The sequence below is a fragment of the Spinacia oleracea genome, chromosome 4 (assembly GCF_020520425.1).
Source record: "Spinacia oleracea cultivar Varoflay chromosome 4, BTI_SOV_V1, whole genome shotgun sequence".
Taxonomy (NCBI): Eukaryota; Viridiplantae; Streptophyta; class Magnoliopsida; order Caryophyllales; family Amaranthaceae; genus Spinacia; species Spinacia oleracea.
The window spans coordinates 99,783,870-99,807,112 of NC_079490.1; the positions used below are offsets into that span (position 1 = coordinate 99,783,870).

General features: G+C 44.4%; 3 protein-coding genes across 3 annotated transcripts; 2 read left to right on the forward strand and 1 right to left on the reverse strand.

The window, feature by feature from the left end:
• Positions 1–81: 81 nt before the first annotated feature.
• On the forward strand, positions 82–1,465 carry LOC110801515 (uncharacterized). Its single transcript, XM_056827310.1, has 2 exons — positions 82–802; positions 893–1,465. The coding sequence occupies exons 1-2, from the start codon at positions 457–459 to the stop codon at positions 1,363–1,365; spliced, it is 819 nt and encodes a 272-aa protein (XP_056683288.1). The 5' UTR covers positions 82–456; the 3' UTR covers positions 1,366–1,465.
• A 4,410-nt stretch (positions 1,466–5,875) lies between these two features.
• Positions 5,876–7,762, reverse strand: LOC110801514 (uncharacterized). The gene is made up of 2 exons (XM_056842029.1): positions 7,230–7,762; positions 5,876–7,142 (listed from the first exon to the last, which is right to left on the reverse strand). Exons 1-2 carry the CDS (start codon positions 7,760–7,762, stop codon positions 5,876–5,878), a joined length of 1,800 nt encoding a protein of 599 aa, XP_056698007.1.
• Positions 7,763–13,200: 5,438 nt separating this feature from the next.
• LOC110801513 (riboflavin biosynthesis protein PYRR, chloroplastic-like) lies at positions 13,201–17,098 on the forward strand. The gene is made up of 7 exons (XM_056842031.1): positions 13,201–13,374; positions 13,629–13,705; positions 13,825–13,903; positions 14,408–14,527; positions 15,188–15,433; positions 15,813–15,948; positions 16,854–17,098. Exons 1-6 carry the CDS (start codon positions 13,201–13,203, stop codon positions 15,939–15,941), a joined length of 825 nt encoding a protein of 274 aa, XP_056698009.1. The 3' UTR covers positions 15,942–15,948; positions 16,854–17,098.
• The last annotated feature ends 6,145 nt before the right edge of the window (positions 17,099–23,243 follow it).

Below are 23,243 nucleotides of genomic sequence, written 5' to 3' on the forward strand. Positions count from 1 at the left end.
TGAACTTGCTGGTTTGCCGCCGTCGGCGGAAGTGAAGATTCCCGGCTCGGATGAGGAAGCCTTTGACTGTCCAGAGGGGTATGTGGTTATGTATGAGTATCCGTTCACAATTGGCTTCAAATTTCCTTTCACTCCTCTAGTTAGGTCCTTTATCGAGGTTTTCCATTTGAGCCCGGGTCAGTTGATGCCCCAGATATGGCGGGTTTTCACGGTGGTGCACGGAGTTACTGCGAACTGGCGTACGCCGTTTGACCTGTCTGATTTGATGTACACTTACGACCTAGCACTGCAGAAGTGTTGTAGGTATACCTTGGTTACGAAGAAGGGGAAGACGAACTTAGGTGTTGGTTTAGGTGTGAACGACAGGGGTTGGCAGAGTCGTTTTGTCTTTGTAGGCAAAGATTCTCTGGGAGATAAAGGGCGGTTTCTGGTCGAGGGATGGACGATGGAAGGTAAATGTGTCGTTTTATCTTTGTTTCTCGTCGTTTTACTGAACGTCGCCTTACTTGGTTTTGTTTTGCAGTTGTCAAGGCGTCGTCGTTGACTGAGTTGAACGCTGATTCTGAGGATAAGTATCGGAAGTTCTTGGGTTATTCTGTCGAGGATAGGTCTTTCAGTCGCGACGGAGAGTTTTTAGACGAGCAGGAGGTGGACCGGTCAGGCGACGTCGCCGAGGAGGAGGAAATAGACGAGGAATCAGGTCAACTGACTCGTCGTCGGAAAAGGTTGGATTTGCTTGAGGAGGTAGTGGCAAACTCATCGTCCGCCGAAGGTGAAGTAGGTGATATGGCTGACAACTCAGGTATTTGTCGTTTGTTTATTTCGGGGTTTGTATATATTTTTGTTTTTGGTTTGGATAATGTTTGACCTTCATTTTTTGTATTGGGTGTAGAGCATACTCTTTCGTCTCGGCCTGTGTCGAGGATGTCTCAGAGCGAGATTCAGGAGCGTGCAAGGAAGCGACTGAGGTCGTCCTCGACTTCTGGTGGGCGAGGTATGACGGTCGTACCTCGGTTTTCTGCGATAGGTTCGTCGGCCGAGACGCCTGTCGTCATAGGAGCCGAAGGCTTTCATCCGATTGCTTCGTCGTCGCCTCCACAGCCGTTCAAGGCGTCGTCTGCTGCTGTCGACGTTAGTAAAGTGTCTACTTCGTCGGCCAAGAAGCGTCATGTCGAGACAGATCCTGTCGAGGATACGGTTATCACTTTGCCCCCAAGCTTCTTGGGTGATGAAGAGGCGTCGGTTATATGGCCTTTCGCTGATCGCTTGATCTTGCCTACGACGTATCGACGATATCACGAGGTGGATCCTCTTCCTGTCGCGTCGAACGCCGCTGAGCTTAGTCTGCGGGTGAGTTTTATTTAGTTTTTTCTTCTTTTTTGTTTGCGAAAGATGTATGTTGTGTAAATCTGTTTTGGCATTGATTTTGCGCAGGCGTCGCAGGCTGCCTTGGCTGTACGTAGGCAGTGTTCGTTGCTGTGCGACGAGGTGACGAATGCAAGGCAGCTGACAGCGACGGCGAAGAAGGCGGCCGCGTCGTGGGAAGCGAAGTGGAAAGCTGCTGAGAAGAAGGTCGTGGATCTTGCTGCGGTGGTTAAGGCCAAGGGTGATCAATTGAAAGGTAAGGATAAGCAGTTAGCCGACGTGGCTAAAGATCTGGAGAAAGTGAAGGAGGAGTTGACCTCGACGACGGAGGAGTTGGATGGATTGAGGAGCTTGTACGACGCCCTGCGAGGAGGCGAAGGACGTCGAGGCTCTCGCTATATGGAGGACGCGGGCGCAGATGATGTATTCCTGCCTGATTGGGGAGACTAGCCTTTGGCCGTGTCAAAAGGAGGTGGATGACTATCTGGCTAATGGCGGTACCATGGCTGACCTGTCGGTGCCTGTGGTGGATTCGGAGGAGTTGGCGAAGACGGCTGACACTGCTAGTACTGAGGCGACGGAGGTGGATGCGGCTTTGTTGGTGGTGAGTGCGCCTGTTCCGGACCAAGAGGGGGAGGTTTTAGCTGTTGGGTGCGAAGAGGAGGCCCTCGTCGTCGTTTCTCAAGACGAGACGTTGGACGTGGCGTCGGTGGAGGTGCCAGTCGTGCCCCCAGAGCAAGAGTCGGAGCAGGAAGCCGTGGTCTCTACTCAGGAAGAAGGGATGTAATAGTTTGTTGTTTTCGAATTTCTGTTGGTTTTTGTGTTTTGTTGGTGAACTTCTTTACTCGTCGTCGATGGCGACGACGAGGTGGTTTGGATGACTTGTGTTTTGTTTTTGTGTTTGGAATGTTTTTATTCGTCGTCGGTAGTGGCGACGCGGTGTTTGGATAATGTTTTGTGTTTGAATTTCGGAAGTCGTGGCCTTAGGGGTCGCGCGTCGTGTATGTTAAGTTTGTTTTTCTTTTCCTTAGTCGTTTGTTCTTTATGGTTATCCCGTTGCGTTTTGATGTCTTAGTTTCGTGTAGCAGATGCTTTGCAAGTAATAAGTATTGAACCGACTGATGTGTAAAATCATACCTGCGTTGTTAGTTCGTTGTCTCTTGCGATCTCGTTCTGAGTCGTACGTCGTTGCTTATGGATGTCATTCGTCGTGCGTCTTGCATTCTGCAAAAGAAAACAGGGGTCGCTAGGAGGATTGGCCGTTGGGGATGCCAACGGCCCTCCGATGCCTAAGTCAGTAATGGTTTTTAAAATAAAACGATAAAGAAAAGTAAAGACGACGATACGACGACTGATAAAATTGGTTACGACGAGATTTCAAAAATGGTAGAGTTTAAGATGTGTTGCGTTCCAGCTTCGGGGGACCGACTTGCCATCTTTGGTAAATGAGTCTGTATGCCCCCTTTCCGACGATTTTGTCGATCAAGTACGGTCCTTCCCAAGCTGGTGCTAACTTACCCGCGTTTAATTCTTTCGTGTTTTGAAATACTTTGCGCAGTACCCAATCTCCTTCTTTGAACATTTTCACTTTGACATTTTTGTTGAAGCATTTTGCCACGATCTGTTGTTGTGACGCCATTCTTATCAATGCTGCTTCCCTGAGATCTTCTGTGTTGTCGAGGTTTTCGCTGAGTTCTACGTCGTTTTGCTCTGGCGTCATGAGTCCATATCGTGCACTGGGCAACGTCACTTCAGGGGGAAGTACCGCTTCGCACCCGTAAACGAGTGAGAAGGGAGTCTGTCCCGTCGCCGTCCTAGGCGTCGTCCTGTTGGCCCATAGGATGGATGGCAATTCTTCTGCCCATCGCCCCTTCTTGTCGTCCAACCGCTTTTTCAGCGACGCGATGATCGTTTTGTTGCTAGATTCCGCCTGTTCGTTTGCTTGGGGGTATCTGGGCGTCGACGTCTTTAGCTCGATGTTCCATGTTTTGCAGAAAGCTCTTGTCTTGTCGCTGATGAATTGTGATCCGTTGTCGCAGATGATTTCTGACGGTATTCCGAACCTGCATATTATGTTAGTCCATATGAACGAGCATACCTCTTTGTCCCTTACTTGTTGGAATGCACCTGCTTCTGCGTGTCGTTGGCACCTGTCGCACTTGGATACGTACCTCATGGCGTCCTTAAGCATTGTTGGCCAATAGTATCCATTTCTTTTGATTCTGGTTGATAAGCTTCGTCCTCCTTCGTGTCCTCCGCATTCTCCTTCGTGGTATTGTTTCAATAGTATTTCCCATTCGATCTCTTCGGCACATCGCATCAACATTCCGTTTGCTGATCGCTTAAATAGTACGTCCTGCAAAATAACATATCGTGAAGCTTTGAAAAGTATCTTTCTGGCGTCTAGCTTGTCGTCGGGTAGAGTTTCGTGCTTTAGGTAATCGAAGATGGGTTTGGTCCAACTGTCTGTGTTTAAGGTTGATAGGACGAGGCTAGCGTCTTGTGGTATGTCTTTTTCGACGGCGGGCGACAGTAGGTGTACTAGAGGTATGGTCGAGAATGGTGATTTTCTGAGTGCGGATCCTAGGTTGGCAAGGGCGTCGGCTTGCGTGTTTAGGTCTCTTGGGACTTGTTTGATGGAGAAGGGTTTGAATTTGGAAGTTAACTCTTTTGCTTTCTCGAGATACAAGGTCATTTTTAGGTCTTTAGCTTCGTAGTCGCCGTTAATCTGGTTGACGATTAGTTGTGAGTCGCTGAAGATGTTGAGTCCGCTTGCCCCTAATTCCATAGCTAATGTCATTCCGGCGATTAGCGCCTCGTATTCTGCTTCGTTGTTAGTTGCCTTGAAATCGCAGCAGATTGCCTGTGCTATCATGTCCCCTTGTGGTGACTTTAGTACGACGCCTAAACCTGCACCACGAAAGTTAGATGAGCCGTCGACGAAGAGTGTCCATATTCCTTCTATGTTGTTGATGAGTTTGACTTCGTCGTCTGCTAACCTCTCTAAGTCGGGGCTGAAGTCTGCCACAAAATCTGCTAGGGCCTGTGATTTTACAGCCGTCCTTGGTTGATACTTGATGTCGAACCTTCCTAGTGCCATTGTCCACTTCTCCATTCGACCTGTCAGTTCTGGCCTACGCATCACGGACTTGATTGGATAGTTAGTCATCACCACTATTTGGTGAGTTTCAAAATAATGCCTTAGTTTTTTGGCTGCGGTAACGAGTGCTAAAACGAGTTTTTCGAGGGAAGAATACCTGGTCTCTGCTTCCAGTAGTGACTTACTGATGTAATAAATGGGTAGTTGTTGTGCTTCGTCTTCTCGAGCTAGGACCGCGCTCACTGCTGTCGAGCTAACGGCTAAATAGAGTTGTAAGACTTCTCCTTCTTTTGGCTTGGATAGGAGGGGCGGCGACATCATGTATTTTTTGAGGTTCTGCAGGGCTGCTTCGTGGTCGTCGGACCAGTTAAACCCCTTGTTCTTGCGCAGGACGTCGTAAAATAATCGACACTTGTCCGACGACCGTGATATAAAACGGTTCAGTGCCGCCACTCTCCCTGTCAAGCGTTGTACCTCTTTTATGTTCCGCGGGGTTTGAATGTTGATGATCGCGCGCACTTGGTCGGGGCTGGCCTCGATTCCTCGTTGGGTGACGATGTAACCTAAGAATTTTCCTGCGGACACTCCGAAAGAACATTTAGTTGGGTTAAGTTTCATACCGTACTTTTTTAGTATGTCGAAGGATTGTCGTAAGTGTTCCACGTGATCGTCAGCCTTCCTCGATTTCACCAGCATGTCGTCAATGTATACCTCCATTGTGTCTCCGAGTTGGTCTTTAAACATCTTGTTGACTAATCTTTGGTACGTCGCACCTGCATTTTTAAGACCAAAAGGCATGACTTTATAACAATAAATTCCTCTATCCGTTACAAAAGATGTTTTTTCCTGGTCGTCTGGGTGCATAAGGATTTGGTTGTATCCTGAGTAGGCGTCCATGAATGTGAGTAGCTCGTGTCCGGCTGTGGCGTCGACCAGGGCGTCGATGTGCGGCAGAGGGAATGGGTCCTTAGGGCAAGCTTTGTTGATATCTGTGAAGTCGATGCAGACTCTCCATTTTCCGTTCTTTTTGCTGACGACGACGACGTTTGCTAACCAGTCTGGATATTTGACCTCTCTGATCTTCCCTGAATCTATCAGGTTTTGGACTTCTTCGTCTATGATTTTATTCCTTTCGGGTGCGAACTTACGTCGTTTCTGTTTTACCGGTCTGAAGCTGGGGTCGACGTTGAGCTTGTGGGTAATCACGTCTGGGCTGATTCCTGTCATGTCCTCGTGTGACCAAGCGAAACAGTCCGAGTTTTCTCTTAGAAACGACACTATCTGACTTTTGATGTTGTCAGGCAGTGAGGCTCCGATCCTTATGACTTGGTCTGGCTTTGTCTGGTCTAGTACTATCTCGTCGATTTGTTGGTCGTCGGGATCGTCCGACGTCGACCCAGGCTGTAATTGCTAGATGGGTGACTTGGATGGTTTCAGTGCTGTCTCGTAACATTTCTTCGCATCCCTTTGCTGCCCTTTGATTTCCATGACCCCCCACTTGGTTGGAAACTTGATTGATTGGTGATATGTTGATGGCACTGCCTTCATTTTGTGGATCCATGGTCGTCCTAGGATGACGTTGTACGCTGATGGACAATCGACGACGTTGAACTTGGTCATCATGTTGACGCCTTCTGCGTATGTAGGCAGCGATATCTCTCCTACCGTCCGTAGTGCTTCTCCACTGAACCCTACCAGAACTGTTGATCTCCTTACTATGTTTTTCTCTTCTAATCCCATTTCTTGTAGTGCTTCCAAGAACAGTACGTTGGCTGATCTTCCGTTGTCGACCAGTATCCTTTTGATCAATGCGTTCCCTATTGGGAGCGATATTACCAACCCGTCGTGGTGCTCCCGCTGTGTATCTACAGAATCTGAATCGTCGAAAGTGATAGCCATTGCGGTCAGGGACCTGTGTAGTGCGACCTCGTCTTCGGTTTGTCCCTCTTCTACGGTCTCAGATTCTCCCCTGTTAATTTTTTTAGCTGCAGAAGAGGTTAGTCCACAAATATCTGAACCACCGGAAATAACATTTACCACTTTACTGAATGGTGGTGGGTCTGGTCGCTCGCTGCTTGTCGCTGGGCCGGGCAGGGTGGTTTGCTCTTTGGACAATGTTTCTTTTCCCTTGTCGCTCAATAGTTCCTTTATATGCCCCCGTTTCAGGAGGTATGCGACTTCCTTTCTGAGGGAGATGCACTCCTCGGTTGTGTGTCCGTTGTCGCGGTGGAAGTCGCACCATTTGCTCATGTCCTTCATGGAGTCCGGTCTGTCGTTCTTCCGGGGCCATCTGACTATTCCACCTACATTTTGAAGGGCGTTCACCACACCTCCAATGTCGACGTTGAAGCCGTAGTCGGAGATGTTAGGGTGTTCGACCCGCTCGTTCCTGTAAACATTGTTAGTATCATAATACTGATTGACACTTTGTACCTGGTTTTGCCGAACATATGGTTGGTGTCGCCAATTGTTGTTCCTTGGGGTGTACGATCTTCTGTCGCTGCTGCCCCCTATTGATCGTTGAGATGCTGTTCGGATAACCTCGTCGTCTTCGATTCGCATCTGGGCGGTGGCCCTTGATCGCACCTCTTCGAAAGTTGCACAGGGGTATTTGGTTATTTCCCGGTATAGCTCCGAATTGGGGATGAGGCCTCTCTTGAACGCCTCAATAGCAGTCCTGACATCACAATTTTTTATACCAATTTTTTCACAATTAAAACGGTTAAAATAATCGCGTACCGACTCGGTTGGCCCTTGAACCAACCGATAGAGATCACTGGTTTGTTTTTCTAACTGGCGACTGCTGGCGAATTGTTGATAGAAGGCGTTGATGAAGTCGGACAAACAGGAGATGGATCTGGGAGGGACGTTCGTGAGCCATTCCAAAGCTGCTCCGTCAAGGGTGCCGCCGAATGATTTGCACATAACAGGTTCCACTAGGTCGTGCGGAATCCCGATCTGCCACATGCGCTGCTTGTAGAAGTTGACGTGCCTATAGGGGTCGGATGTCCCGTCGTACAGGGTGGTCCAGGTTGGGAGCCGGAGTGTGTGCGGAACTGTCACTCTAGCGATCGCTTCGCAGAACGGCGACGCGGCATACCCGTCGGTCGGCTCGGTCTCCACTGGTGTAGGTGCCTCGGGGAACCTGGTCATCAACTTCATCAGGCGGGAATAGTGCTTTGTCATGCGTGCATCCATCTTGTTCAGGCGTTGGGTCACCGGATCGGGAGCTTCTTTGTCTTCTTCCTCACGGGTTTCCTCCTCATCGTCGGTCACATCTTCAAAGTCATCGGGCATCTCGAACGTTAGCTTTTTTGGCTTCCCACCTTTGTAGCGGGACTAGTGCTTGTTGCTCTTTACAGATTCGAGCTCTTTCTGGAGGGTTTCATTGGATGCCCTCTCTTGGGCTAGCTCGGCTTGGGCTTTCTCGTAAGCCGCCTTCATCTCTGCGATCGTCATCTCTCTAGTAGTCATGGTGAAAGGGGTGCTTTTGTGTAAAACCTAGTTAATGTCCCCACAGACGGCGCCAAACTGTTTATGCCAAAATTCGTATGGGGGCGACTTTCGGCTAGGGTCGACACTAACTAAGCAAAGAATCAACGACACAAATAAAGAGACACGACACAGAGGAGTGTTGACGCGGAAAACCCAGGTATAAGGTAAAAAACCGCGGATAGCTATGAGGCTATCAATCCACTAAGTATTCTATATGATTGTTTATGCTTTTCTTTCTGGGAATCGATATCAAAAATCTCAAGTACAATAATGAATACTGAAACAGTTTATAGCTTAAGAGTTTTAGTGCTTGAGTGAACGTGCTTTGCTTGTCGTTATCTTCGTCCTTTTATAGGATATTCTCAACGGTCTAATCGGTTGAGAAAATCCCACAAAGATAGGAGTATCTTTGTCACACGTTTCTTCAGTCTTCAACTGCTTCCGCGCTTCTCGCGTGTGTCTTGGACTCGTTCTTGCTAGCTTGACGGCGCTGCCTATCATGGGCTTTAGGCCGGTCAACTTATCTTCATCAACCCGTTTCTCGAGGACGTGTCTCAGTTGCCTGTACTTTGTCGCCTGTCCTTCGTCGGTTATACCTCGTCGTACGATGCTACGTCGGACGTATCTCCCTGGAGCTGTGTTTACCTGCGACACGACAGGACCTGGCTGACACGACATGATCAAACGTGAGAACGGTTATGTCGTTAGTCCAAAAAGTGGGATAACAAGTCATACATACCTTTTTATTGTACGAGACATACTCCGTAGTCAAGTTAACAAACCCAGCAGCTACCATCACAGGATCAAAGGTAGTATTTGCTTCGAAAATTGCCCTATTCCTACAGAACCAAGCTGCCCAAGCGAGTGACAAGAAGGTACGAAGTTGTTCCTTGTCCACCTAGCTTCCCTGTTATCCACTTTACCCGCTCACTGAAAGAGCAGCTCGGGGCCTCCATTAACAAGCCCAAGAAATCACTATGCATCCATATTTGCACCGCGAACTTGCAATCAAACAATGCGTGCATTATAGTCTCATCATCATGCTCGCAAACTGGGCATTGGCTTGATCCCCGAATGTGTCGTCTATGTAAGTTTCCCATGACTCCCAAACTACCCTTGCAGGCTTTCCACGAGAAGTGACACAGCTTTGGTGGGCCTCCCACATTCCAAACAGTATTCCACAGATCCTCTTCCCTTGCACCGTACATCAAATTCCACGTTCTCAAGTGTCCCAACCGCCCCAGCCAGTAGGCCGATCGCACCGTGTACACACCATCCGAACACGGCCACCAATATCTCCTGTCACTCGGCCAGGCGAGGGACAAAGGGATGCCAAGTATTGTTTTTTGGTCCTCAACATCGAAATTTTCAGCAATGACCATATGGTCCCATCCCCCCCTTTCGAAGTCAATGAGGTCACAAACACGCAAAGAAGGATTGCTAGTAGTCCTAGGTGTAGGGACGCGATGTGTACCTTCCCCTGGCAGCCATGACTCCTCCCATACCTTGATGGAGCACCCATTCCCCACCCGCCACTTCAGCCCGTCTAGCAGCACTGCCTTCGCCCCCATATACTCCTCCAACTGTAGCTTGGATCGTATCCCCGCAACGACTCCACGAAGCTTGCGTGCTTGTAGTAGCATGCCCTAAGCACCCTTTGAAGGAGCGACCTCACATTCGAGCATAGCCTCCATCCTTGCTTCCCTAATAGTGCTTGGTTGAAACATTTTAAGTCACGAAAGCCCATACCACCCATAGACTTTGGGAGGCATAACACTTCCCAACGATGCCAATGAATCTTCCTATCTCCATCCTTTGACCCCCACCAAAATCTAGCAAGGGTCGAGTGTATCTCATCAATAAGGCCATCGGGAATTCGGAAAATACTCATCATGTAGGTTGGAATAGCTTGAGCAACCGCCTTGATTAGCACCTCCTTCCCCGGTTTAGAGAGCAACTTTTCCTTCCACCCATGCAACTTCTTCCATATTCTTTCCTTGAGGCATGTAAACACTGCTTTTTTTGATCTTCCAATTATCGTCGGCAAACCTAAATACTTCTCATGCTTATCCACCTCCCTCACACCTAGGGTGTCCACGATCTCCTTCCTTTTTCGGGCTCAACACCTTTGCTAAATACAACCTCCGTCTTGCTTAGGTTGACTTTCTGACCGGATGCTCTTTCATACGTACTGATTATATCAGCCACTTTAGAGCATTCTTGCAAGTTTGCTTTAGCAAAAAGGATGCTATCATCCGCAAAGAAGAGGTGGGAAACTCTTGGAGCATTTTTACAAACCCTAGCACCGTGGATAGAGTTCTCCTCTGCCGCCTTTGCAATCAACATTGAGAAAGCCTCTGCACATATTAGAAAAAGGTATGGGGAAATCGGATCGCCTTTTCTGAGGCCCCGGGATGGGACTAAAGAACCTGAAATACAACCGTTATATTTGAAAGAAAAAGACACACTAGAAAGGCACTTCATAATACGGCCTATTGTGAGGGGGTCGAAAAAGCGCGAGGCTAATGCGTGACCTCGTCCCTCGTGGGTGTGACGATTCTTTTTATTCAATCAAGTGTAATTGGATTTCCTGTGAGTATACACCCAATTGACTAGTAATATAGGAGTCGCCATTCAGTTTTTAACGACAATGAGAAAAACTGACAAAACCCGGTTATCGTGACATAAAGGGAGTGCAATTATGTTTGACCACAACGGCCGTAGGTTCCCTTGTGATCCCTGGTGTGGGGATCTCTCAATATACACCCGCAAGGTAGAGATTGAGGGTTCGGGGGACTGTAACTACCGAGAGGAGTACTTCGCTCGTCAATAACTCCAGAGGCAGGATATCCTTACTAGCTCAGCATAAATAATTGAAGGGACATGCGTTAACTATTAAACTAATCTTAGTTGATTTTAGCAATATGCAACATATAATACTAATTCGATCGTGATTATCTGATTTAAATAGCATTAAGGGACCTAGCATGATAATCCGATTTCCCAAAAATATCATATTTGTTATGCGTGATAGAACAATCAGATTAGGTTAGTTTAACAGTTCATAAAAAGGGCGAGGAAAGCAGTTAAATCATCGAAAAGGGACACATTACGACGCACCCTTGAGAGGTGCGTCACGGTTCTCAGAAAACTAACCACTTTGACCTTGCTATTTCTCCTTTTTATTTAACGAATCTCAATTATGGGACAGGATACGTTCTGTTCGATTTATGGATCGATTGCGACAGAACGCGTGAACAATTTCGCAACGAGAGGCTTAGGCTAAGGGTTGGAGTCAATACTCAGAATATAATTGTGTGTTGTTGTGTGTTCTTTTCACGTCGAATTTAGGGGCCTATTTATAGGGAAGAATTTGTGGGAAGATAGAATTGCAGAGTTCTAATCCACAAAGAATTAGGAAAAAAACACGTACCCAGGTATTTTCAGCGCCCAGGCCTGGGCGCCGAAGATTTCGGCGCCCAGAGCCAGGTGTTGAAAATAGGGTCTGGGCTGTTTTCTTTAGTCAGATTCGGATTCCTGAAATCCGTAGAGTTTGAGATTAATTCGAGTCTTTTAGCGCGTATCAATTTTATGACGGAATGCGTCTGGGCCCGTTACGAACTCTAGGCTCGTTAGGATTTTAATTAATACGTAACTCTTATTTCTGAATCATATTAGGAATAGGATTCTCGCAGTTTTCCATCTCATTTAGGATTTATGTTGGAATGCAACACCTAATTTTGACAGGTTTCTATCTTTTATGATTTGCCACTTTTAGAAGCTACCTTTTACGGCAGTTACTATTTTTAGCAGGTTTCCATAAATAGCAGGTTTCGGGTGAAATGAAATGGGGAATTGAGATTCGTTTATTTTATAGGAGATGCGTTGTCAAGTGGAGTTTTTACGTCTTCATCATCGAACCTTTCCCTTTCGGGAATGGGGACAAAAGTAGGTGTCTACAGTTAGCCCCCACTTTGACTGAGTCTTGGAGTAAGACGATGGTCAAAGTATTAGACGGAGTGCGTCACACAAGCCATGGTGTATGTGACCTGTTTTGCGAGGGTCTCACGAGCCCCCGAGTGATAACATTTGACTTAAGGGTCATCACTTGAAGTGTCGACATATCCCTCACGTGTCATTGGGATTTGTCAACTGATAGTATAGAAACTTCCTCACTTTTTTATTGGAAGAATCTAAAGGTGCGTAGAAACTCCCTCACTTTGTCATTGGGAGTAGCTACAGAGTTTTTCGAAATCAAAGCTATAAAGTGTAATTGGGCCTGGCCAAGCCCAATCACGAGGTAAAAAATGTTTTTAAAGATTCTCATTTTCAGGGCTAGCTAAACGAGAAAACCCCCTTGTTTTTATAGGACGTAAAACGAAGGAAAATCCCGCACCCTTGTTTTTATAGGACGTAAAACCACTAGTAGAAAAAACCCCTGTTGCAGCCCCCTTGTTGCAGCGTACATGTATAAATACGCTTCAACAACCAGTCGGTCAACGCGGGTCAAACACTTTAAAGGGTTATCGCAGCGTACATTTTAGTTGTTCGCAGCAAATGTGTTTGTTGCAGCGTACAAAATAAAAGCCCGCAACAACAACCCGACTTTATTGCAGCGTACATGTTATTGCCCGCTGCAACAAGTCCGCGTTTCAAAATTTTTTACTTTCCTAGGTTGCAACAAACCGCGCTCAAACGAGCGGGCTCAAACGTACGTTGTTCCTTCTGTGCTAGCTCCAAGCTTTTTCCCTTAAACAAATATCCAAGCAAGCCGTCGAACTCAGCCGTCGAACTCAGCCCTGCGTCGCCGTTGAACTCAGCCCTGCGTCGCCGTCGAACCCAAGCGTTGCTCAGCCCTGCGTCGCTGTCTTCGCCGGTGTGTGGTGTTCTCGCCTCATCTCCCCCATCCCGTTCAATTCTCGCGCGGCCTGTCACTGAAAGATATATTCTTGGTCGGCCTGGGGTTCAGCATCTCCCCGTCGCGTCGTGGTTCCGGTGGTTGCTCGGCGTCGTGGTTCCGGTGGTTTCGGTATGGTGTGTTCAATTTTTATTTTCGTTTTTTATTTTCGTTTTCAGATTAGGGTTCAATTTTAGTTTTTGATTTTCGTTTTGATTATTGTTTTTGATTTTCGTTTTTGATTTTCGTTTTGATTTTCGTTTTGATTTTCGTTTTTGATTTTCGTTTTGATTTTCGTTTTGATTTTCGTTTTTATTTTGATTTTTTTGGCAAAGGACTAAAAATGGCGACAGAGGAGAAGTTAAAGAAGAGTGAAGAACAAACCCAACTCTTGGAAACGGTCTCCGCCACCGTCTCCGCCGTTTCCACGGCCAAATATGTCGATGATGTCATTTTAGCTCTTCATTCCGTCGCTCTTCTCATTTTCCCTATCGACACTTCCTCTCTTTCAGGTGGGGTACAAAAACAACTCCATTTTTTCGTTTAATTAAATTTAATATCTCCATTTTTTTTGCAATTTTTCTTCTCAAGTTCATTACTTTTGAAGCACCCATTATTCAAAAATGTTGAAAGAAATCGTAATTTTGAACTATATTAATCTGGAAAACTCAAGAATTTGCCTGTTTAATTATTCTAGGGGAATCCTAATTCTTAAATTTCTGGGGTGTTAGCTTAATTTTGGGAATTGATTTAAGCATTGAATTAAAGCAGTTGTTTGACAGCAGTTATGCTGACTGTGATAGGGTGAAGGGCCTTAGCAAATACGGGGGCCATTTGTCCTTCCAATTGTGATATCTTCCCAGCCTATACGTATGCATGATAGTCCCCCCCCCCCCACCTTCAGCATTATGTGCGTCTGTGTCACTATGTGTGTGTGAATCATCCCTCTTGTCCTCGTGACATCCAGGAGATTCAAAGGTGATGAGCATACCACATGCATCCTGCACAGGGTAGAGAAGGGAAGGTGCCGGGAGAAAATGATTGGGGTAAATTATTTACCTTTGCTATGAATTTTTGATAGATGCTTAAGTGGGGTGTAAATTCCTATTTCATCGAGTTAGCTGTGATAGTTTTGGGGGTGGAGGCATTTATATATTGACGTGGGTCAACTTGGAAAGAGAAGTAATTTATACTCCACCATTGATATACAGGGAACACCTGATTTAGATGTTAGATTTAGTTAAGGGTGCCTATTATAATTAAGAAAAACACTAAGATGCTTCACCGAATCAGGTCAAACCTTATGATACCTAAATAGAAATTTAAGTTAATTGGATGTTAATACAAAACCAAATTTGGCACTCACCTAGCTCATTAGTTGATAAGGTATGTTGGACGTGGTACTATGCCTGACTTTGTAACCTAGTTGCATCATATCCCTCGGTGGCTCCCTAAGTCCTAATTGACCCATAAGAGCATTATAGTTTTCTGGAAGTATTCATTGTGCAGATATACAATTGTTCTTCTCTAAGCTTGTTTGTTCATTATAGGTGTATGCTTTTGTTGCCCCAAAAATTATTGGTGGAAAGGGGGCGCCTTCTCCTGTTGGTGAACTTGGCATGGTTGAGATGTCTCAAGCTTTGAATTTACATGATGTCAGTTATGAACAGGTTGGTTGTGATCTAATACCTGCTGGTTATGATTCTTTTGTTTTGATTATTATGCAGTTTATTTATCCACTGGTGATCATTCTCAATCCTTATGTGGTTTTAGACTGTTAGTCATACTTTCTTTTTGTTAAGTTTGGTTAGTTGAGCAGGTGAAAATGCTTTTTCCTTCTATTCAGAGAGCCATAGGGCTTTTGTTGATGAAGTTTGTGTGTGTGATACTTCCTATGTAGGCATATAACCTGTTTCGAAAATATTGTGGTTGAATGGAACTGTGTGACAGGAAAAGTCTAAGTTTATGCGGAAAAAGTACTGAATTGTCTTTGTTAGTTGTTACTCTTGTTTGTAATATCCTCATTAGGAATCTTTTGTTTTGTGTAAGAACAACTGAGACTTGTGTTGAGAACTGGTTTGTAGGTTTGTCTGCAGAAATTTGTTAAGATCATATACCACTTTTTAATAAAGACGAGGGGCTTTGTGCCCACCATATTGCACACTCCGGTGACTTTAATGCACTAATATCTTGTATTTGTAGTGTAACTAATTATTAAGGATTGGCTAGGAATCTAGGATGACTGGATTTTTGAAAGCTGAACAGGCATTTTTACTTTGAGGAATAACTCTTTACTTCCTTCCTGATGCATTTTTGTTTCTTTTACATAGGTTGGACCTGACATGCTTGTTAGTGGATTTCTTCAGCCCATTCCTGATTTGACGCCTATCATTCCTTCTTTTTCTGAATTATCGAAAATTGATCCATCAATTAATCCATATGAATCGAGCATCACATCCTTTTACAAGACTTGGGATCCTTATGGTTCCTTCTCCAATTTCTCACCTCATCCTATCCAGATGCCGGATGAGGGTGGCCACTATACAACCTGGTCAAGTGTTGAGCATTATTACCAGGTAATCCACTTATCTCTATGAATGTAGTTCTTTTCTCTTACCATTCACTCATTCTGTACTTTTAAAGAACACCAATCAATAACTACATTACATAATTTTATTTTCTCTAACCTACCTTCAAAACTTTAGGGCTTGTTTTTTAGAAATAGCGTTCCATTTTTCATTATCAGTTTTTCTTCTCAAACTTCTGTTATCCGACAAAGTACCGTTCATGTTCAATTTTGATTTTGTTTGTATTTTGGAATTTTCTTCTAAAACTTCTGTTATCCGAAAAAGGGGAACCCTGAGTTTTCTGTTTTTAGAACTTTTTTCATACCATTTCTTAGCTGTAGATACATTGTACCAAATATGGATGTTTTCAATTGTATTCCTTCTGCAGGCGCACAAGTTTTACGGCGTACAAGATCCCGTGGCACAAGAATATTTCGAGGCTATCAAATCTGCAAAAAGTCCTGAAGAAGCAGCCAGGATAGGAAGGAAAATGCAGAGGCATTCCAACATCAAATAACAATCAGGTGAGATTAATAGTTCTGCTGGATGTGTTTGATAGAGATTGGACGATTTGACAGTGTTAATGTTAGTATTCTCTTGCTTTTTTTTTTTTTTTTTTTTTTTTTTTTGTTTTGGTTGTTTGATCTGTTCACTTCGGTTGGAAAATGATTGATACTTCTCTTGGTGATGAATTGCATTGCAACTGAGAACATTATGAATAACTGAATATGGAATTTGGACTGAGTCAGTGTTAGATTTATGTTTCTAGGACTCTAGAATCTAGATTTCACTTGAAGAACATGTGTCCGATCCTCAACAATGCCGTACAAGTGTGGGCACCTGATACTTCATATTAAGCAAAAAATATGTAAAAACTTTCATAAAATTGCAGGTGACACTTGAAACGTACATGTGTTTAATACCCAAGTCTGAGTAACATTGATCGATATGTAGTTTTGAAATGTTCTGTAAAGAACTACCAAGTTCTTTCTTCAATCTGTCACACACTCGCACAAAAATATAGAAAAGAAGAAGCTTTTGATTAGCACCAAACAGTACGGATACAAATAGGCAGTAGCTTGAGGCTACAAATCTCCAAAATAGTGACTTTAGGTCACAAGTCTCACAATTCACTACTCATTTTCTAAACTTCTCTCTTCCTCTAATTCTATTTATACTAACATTCTCTACTGACTGCTCTGCTGTCCTTGTTGTTTGCTGTTGTGTTTCTATTGTTGTTGGGCTGCTCTTCTTGGTCACAAGTTTCTATTGTTATACTAACATTCTGTTGTTATACTAACATTCTGTTGTTTGCTGATTCGTATTCTAGACTATTAATACATTGTCATTAGTTGCTTGAATGTTAAAATGTGACATTTCATTTGCATTTAATCGATCTAATGCTCCATCAAATTTTTGTTTTTGTAAGGTCTATACTCCGAGGACTGCGCCTTATGCTAGTGAGGAAATTGATGTGGTTCGTGAGCAATGGGCGAAGTTTTTTACCACCAAGTATTTATTATTGACCTGAGGGCGCTTGATCGTGTTGGTTTAGATGTTATAGAACAATCTTTTATGTTAAAATGTATGCGTACGTTGAAATTGGAACGTAAATATATTTAAATGTATCGGTATGTGCACTTTTGGTTTTGGGATATATACAAAACTCCAGTTGTTGTTTTTATATTTGTTATACAGGTTGCGTTATTCTATTATTGTTTTGACAGGTTTCTATATTTGGTGCAAGGCACTCTAGGTATCCCTAAACAAAATTAGAATTTTCCCGCCAAAAGTGCTTTTTTGCAGCGTACATATATGTTGTACGCTGCAACAAGGGAAAAAAATTTCGCAAAAATTCAGACTTGTTGCAGCGTACAAATAAATGTACGCTGCAAAAAATTGAGTAATTCAGACTTGTTGCAGCGTACAAATAAATGTACGCTGCAAAAAGTTGAGTCTTTTGCAGCGTACATATATATGTACGCTGCAACAAGTCCAAAATTTTGCCAATTTTTTGGCACTTGTTGCAGCGTACACCTAAAAGCCCGCTGCAACAAATCACTTTTTGCAGCGAACTTGTACGCTGCAACAAGTTCAGACTTGTTGCAGGCCCCCCAGTTGCAGCATACGATGTACGCTGCAACAGGGGTCTAAAAGCCCGCTGCAATAAGGGTTTTTTCTACTAGTGAACGAAGGAAAATCCAGCAAAAGTTATCGCTGCAGCGACTAAGGACCTGCGCGGTTAGTGACGCAGACCCTGCCAGCTGAAGATGGCGAGCCTGTCCGCTGAGGGTGGACGCCCCGTCCGATAGAAGTGGACGAATCTGTTTTGATGTTTTGAAAATAAGGACCTACGCGGTTTGTGACGTAGACCCCGCCGGCTGAAGATGGCGAACCTGTCCGCTGAGGGTGGACACCCCGTCCGATAGAAGTGGACGAATCTATTTTGAAATTTATTTTGCTTTTTTTTGAAAATAAGGACCTACGTGGTTTGCGCCGTAGACCCCGCTGGCTGAAGATGGCGAGCCTATTTTAATTTTGAAGATTTTATTTCTTTCGAAAACTGAGGACCTGCGCGGCTAGTGACGCAGACCCCGCCCGCTGAGGGTGGGCGAGCCCTGTCCGCTGAGGGTGGACGTCCCTGAATTCGTTTTCTTTTCGATTTGGGAACTCGCGCGGTTTGTGACGCGATCTTGCCGACTGAAGATGGGCAAGTTCCTATTTCTTTGGTTCTTTATGATTTCTTTTGAGAATTTCTTTTATTCATTCTTGCAAGAACGAATTCTTTCGAGGGGTGCTCGAATTTAGTTGTAACCTGAACGTGGGCTGACAACGTGTTCAGACGGATCTTTGTCTTGCGACCGTCCGCTTTCGTGATTTTGAGCTAGTCTTTACGGCTCGACTTGGTCTTTGATCAGAGGACCGTGCACAAGTGTCAGTGACGTCCTTTCGATGAGGTCGAACCTGTTGTTGTTCTTTTTTGAGATATCCAAACATGATATGGTGTATGGCGCAGTCTGGGAATGTGATTTTGATCGCGCGCTCCTCATTGGAGTCTATTTTTTTCGCGAGCCCCCAAGCACTGGGGCTCGTCGGTTGTTTTTCGCATCTTGTAATCATGTTTGGGGTCATGCTCGTATGTGCGAGCGACCTCCTATAGTAGTGTGCTATTTTAGCGAAGCCGTGGAGTGCGACTTTAGTTTTCAGGCGACATCCGGTTTTAGCTTGGCCCGGATTAACCCTTTGACAGACAAACATTTTTTATTTGGAAAACCAATGACTTGACGACACATATTTTTGGTGTTTCGAAGAATGACCATGATATTTAACTTGCTTTTTTTGAAAGTGTATATAAGCATTTTCTGAGACGAGTCTAAGTTTCGACCAAGTTTTAATGTTATTATTATTTTTTTCTTGCTTATTTGGGAGCTAAAGGTGCTTTGGGCTTGATCCTACTTGCAATAGGGCCTCGTGTTTTAGCAACACGGTCTTAAATCCTTTTCCTGTTCCGTGTTTTGTGAAATCTGGGCCTTGGGCTGCATTTTCAGCGCCCAAGTTCAGGCGTTAAACATTTCGGCGCCCAACCGTGGGCGCTGAAAGTCCTTTCCTGGTAATATTTGATTTTCGGATTTCCTAACACGTTTCTGAATGGGATCAGGATGTCATGGGGTGCGTTCAGCTATATATAAGGGGTAGATACGTCCCTATTTTCCACCACTCTCAAATTCTTTCTCTCATTTTTTCTGTGCTTTAATTACTCATTGCTTTTGCCATGTCGATCCCTACTTTCTCACTCCAACGGACTGTTAGGCGTTGGCTACGGGCCCTTACTCCCACAGAAAAAGCTTTGCTAAAAGAATACCACTTAGAGGCACTTTTAGGCTTACAACAAATTAATATTGATTATAACTTTCTGCATGCTGCCCTAAGCTTTTGGGACTCCGATCATCATGTTTTTGCCTTTCGGGGCAACGAAATATGTCCTTTGCCCGATGAATTTGCTGCGATCCTTGGTTATCCTACTAATGCTACTCCTGTTACCCCTGGCACTATTGAAGAGGGTAAAACAACCATCAGGGCTTTCCTAGGGCTAGATGATAACATGTTTGCTGAAATTGTTGTAGATGATAAGGTTAACTTGGCAAAACTTGTAAAACATCACTTTTGGCCTAGTAAAAATATGACCGAACATAAATTGAATATTCGAGCCCTTGTATTTTGCTTGTTGAGTCATTATTTGCTGTCGAATAACAATGGTGAGTTCGGTGACATAAGGTTGATCCCCTTGATTAGCCAGATGGAAAGTTGCTATTCTATTATGCCGTTGGTTGTTGCTGAGACTTTGCTGAGTGCGGATGAACTGAAGAAGGGCGCCAAATCGGAATATTTTAAGGGGAGCCCCCTATTGCTGCAGGTAATCGATCTTTTCCTTGCGCACATGTATGTTTTTTTTTGCATATATTTCTTTTTGCCTGGGCTGAGTTTCAGCGCCCAGGGCTGGGCGCTGGAATATTCGGCGCCTGGTCCTGGAGGTTGAAACTGCGCCCCAGGAACCGTTTTTTCTTTCTTTTCATTCTTTTGATTCGATCGTACCTGTTTTTGCAGATTTGGCTTGCGAAACGGCTTAGACTTTTGGAAGCTCCTGCCGATCCTAAACATTATCGCCCTATAGCTTTCGGTAACCGAAAATACTTGCACCAAGGCCAGGACGAGGCCGAATGGACCTCCTTTTTTACTTATGGCATTTGTTCTATTAAGTGGGTGGTACCATGGTGGGGTTTGACTACTATGACAGGGGGTTCTGATGTATCGGTTTATGTTTCTTTGTTGGGGCTATCTCGTCCCATTTATATTTTCCCTTACCGAGTCATGCGTCAATATGGTTTAAGGCAGACTATCCCCTTTCCTGATACGGTACCACCTAAGGTAGCGGCCTTTTCACAAACACGGGTCTTAGCGTGGGCTAAGTATTATGATGGTCTCCCGCGTTGGGCCGTAGCTACAAATGGCTTTGTGGGTCTTTCTGAAAATTACAAGTTGTGGATGAGCTCCGATGACAAAGATGTGAGGACTGAGGCTCGTAATGGGGAGCCGGCTGAGCTTTTGATACCTCGTATTCGTGTTAAGTATGAGGGTCCTGATTCTTCCAGACCTCGTACCTATAGTATTAAGACTGTGAAAGCTCGTCCTGATCGAAAGCGAAAGGAAGTTCCTCCCCGTTCCAGTTTCAGGCCTAAAAAGATGCCTAACATGAAGGGGCCTGCTGTTGTTAAAAGAAATGCAAGCTCTCGCGGAGATCGTCGCCGGAACAATGTATGGGTTAGGAAGGCTCAACCGCCTGTAGAAACAATGGCTAGTCTAGTTGATGATAATAATCCTTCTCCCACCATTGCCTGTGCCCTCGAGGCTGAGCGGGCTATAACTGAGAACGTTTCTGAAGCCCTGGCATCTTTGGAATTTAGTGTCCAGGAGCCGGTTCTTATGGAGATTTGACATTGGGGCAGCGTAGAAGACTGTGGGGGTGGATCCTGCGAACATTGCTCTCTACAAGACTTTATTTGATGATCCGGAAGAACTAGAGTAGTGTAGTTCTTGCTAGGGTGTAGGTGCCCTTTATTTATTTCAGTTGTGTTTGTTTTTTATTCCTAGCACTTTGTTTTCCTTCTTATTATATTTTAATAAAGGCGTATTTTTAGTTTTCATTTTTACTCTTTTGTTTTGTTTCTCCTCTTTTTTATGTATTTTATATGTCTAACACTTTTTGCACAAAGAATATATTTTTTTATTTGGACCGAATCCTTGGTAAGGATTGCCTACGTATCTTGTCAGAATCATGTCGCGCGTAGTTCTAGCTTTAGAATAAGTTCTAGTATGCCGGATTTCGGTAGATATGTCCTGAAGTGGAAACATATTACTTAATTGGTCAAATGAGTGAAGTATTTATCATTATTTTCATCTGCCGTTTTTTTTCCATAGGTTGCGTGAAGTTCGACTAATTTGTATAGCTATATTCTTGGTAAACCTATTTGGATACGTACTGTACCCCCCAAGTGTTCGTTATTTTTCCGTTGTGTGCGGATAAAATGACGAGCACTTTCTAAAAGAAAACTTTTGGCAGGCAGGGAGTTTCAACGCCCAGGCTGGGGCGTCAGAATTTTCGGCGCCCAGCCCTGGGCGCTGAAAATGACTTGGGCGGTCAATTTTTGACGCTTTGCTTCACATGCTCTTGCGTTTATTATTTTTTTTGTGCCTTGATATTGTGCTTCGTATTTAAAGTTAATTTTGAGGCTATTTTGGAGGCTTTTTTGACTGTTAGCGTGAAATGTACTTTTGTCTGGATTAATTTTTTCTATTGGTGACTTGAAATAGTTTTGAAAATGGAGTTAGGGTGCGGAAGTTATGAAGATCTTTGTGTAGGCTTTGGAGGTGGGTTGTTAGTGAAGGGTATGATGGAATCTATGTTTTATGAATCTTTTTTTTTGGTAACATTTGCATTGTTTTAAATTTTTGATTTCCTTTGATTTTGGGGTTGCATGGATTGGCTCTTATGATGACACTGGTTGGCTTTTTAGGTTTTGGGGATATGAATGGAATAGTGTGGTTTATTTTGTGGGTTTCGGGAATTGGTTCCCATGGCACTATTTCAAAACCGAGTGGGCTTTGTTTGTTGGGCCTAGAGTGGGCCGCCTCTTTATTTTTGTATTTTGCAAGTACATTAGGTGTTTATTTAGTGTTAGAATAAAAATTTTGGGAGAAATATTACGCCTTTATTGATTCGGAAAGTAAGGAAAACACACTGAAATAAAACTGACCTATATTCTAAGCGGCCTTAAGACCATCTAAAGTCTCTATTATTATCATTTTTTTTTCTATCAATCTAAAGAACTACTAGGCGCTTTTTACTAATGGTGCTCTATGTGGCTCAAGCCTGGGGTTTAGTCTCATAAAACTTCGGTCCTTCACCGGTACTCATCTTGAATTCCATTCCTTTTGCGTTGACCCACTGATATGTCTTCACCCATCCGTTCTCGACCTCTTCTAGTGTTGATGCAGGAGAGATTAACCGGGTTGGATCGAAACCTTCATCTTGTAAAGCTAGGGTAGTCATCACAGTCTCGTTCTCCATAGGCCTCGATTCGTTAAACAATGTCCATAGAGCCTGGTTGTCCAATATTTCAGCTGTTTTAGTCTTGGCGAGGTGGGGTGCCTCATCCGAGGTGTGGCAGTCATGGAAAATTTCAAATCCGGGTTTTAGCAAGCCATCCTGAACGAAGGGTTCAGGGAAATCACAGCATGGGTGTTCTTCTCCTTCCCGAATGAACATCCCGTTAAGGGTCCTTTGATATGGGGGAAGGAGGGTGGTTTGTTTGGTTTTGTTAAGGCGTAGCCTGGATAGGCGGTCAGCAATATCTTCCTCCGTTGGTTCATAACCTAAGCCAAAGGGAGTAGATTTGTTGGGAAAAGGATGGAATGTGCATTCCTTCTTCCTTATGCCCAATGGGGTTCCTGGAAAATAGCCTTGAGCTAACAGCATTCTAGGGATGACTCGGGATGCATGCGGGTCTAGGAATGCTGGATCATAATCTTCGATGAACTGGATTGTTTCTTCCATTTGAAACCCATAAAGGTCGTCTGCAGCTTCAGCCGTTCCAACCATAGTACAACTGACATCGAGAGGAGGGGCGCGGATTTCTAGTATTACCCCGTTATGGTTAAGTTTAACCATTTGGTGCAAGGTAGAAGCCACACCTCCTAAGTCATGGAGCCAAGGTCGCCCCAAGAGGAGGTTGAAAGTGGGCTTGATGTCGATTATTTGAAA

What these genes read in the sequence shown, in the direction of transcription:
- LOC110801515 (XM_056827310.1), top strand. Translation starts at nt 457, where the DNA reads ATGTGTCGTTTTATCTTTGTTTCTCGTCGTTTTACTGAACGTCGCCTT. An exon ending in TGATATGGCTGACAACTCAG is followed by an intron (nt 803 to 892) that starts GTATTTGTCGTT and finishes TATTGGGTGTAG; the next exon opens with AGCATACTCTTTCGTCTCGG.
- LOC110801514 (XM_056842029.1), bottom strand. Translation starts at nt 7,762, where the DNA reads ATGCCCGATGACTTTGAAGATGTGACCGACGATGAGGAGGAAACCCGT. An exon ending in CAAACCAGTGATCTCTATCG is followed by an intron (nt 7,143 to 7,229) that starts GTTGGTTCAAGG and finishes TTGTGATGTCAG; the next exon opens with GACTGCTATTGAGGCGTTCA.
- LOC110801513 (XM_056842031.1), top strand. Translation starts at nt 13,201, where the DNA reads ATGGCGACAGAGGAGAAGTTAAAGAAGAGTGAAGAACAAACCCAACTC. An exon ending in CTTCCTCTCTTTCAGGTGGG is followed by an intron (nt 13,375 to 13,628) that starts GTACAAAAACAA and finishes GAATTAAAGCAG; the next exon opens with TTGTTTGACAGCAGTTATGC. An exon ending in ATGATGTCAGTTATGAACAG is followed by an intron (nt 14,528 to 15,187) that starts GTTGGTTGTGAT and finishes TCTTTTACATAG; the next exon opens with GTTGGACCTGACATGCTTGT.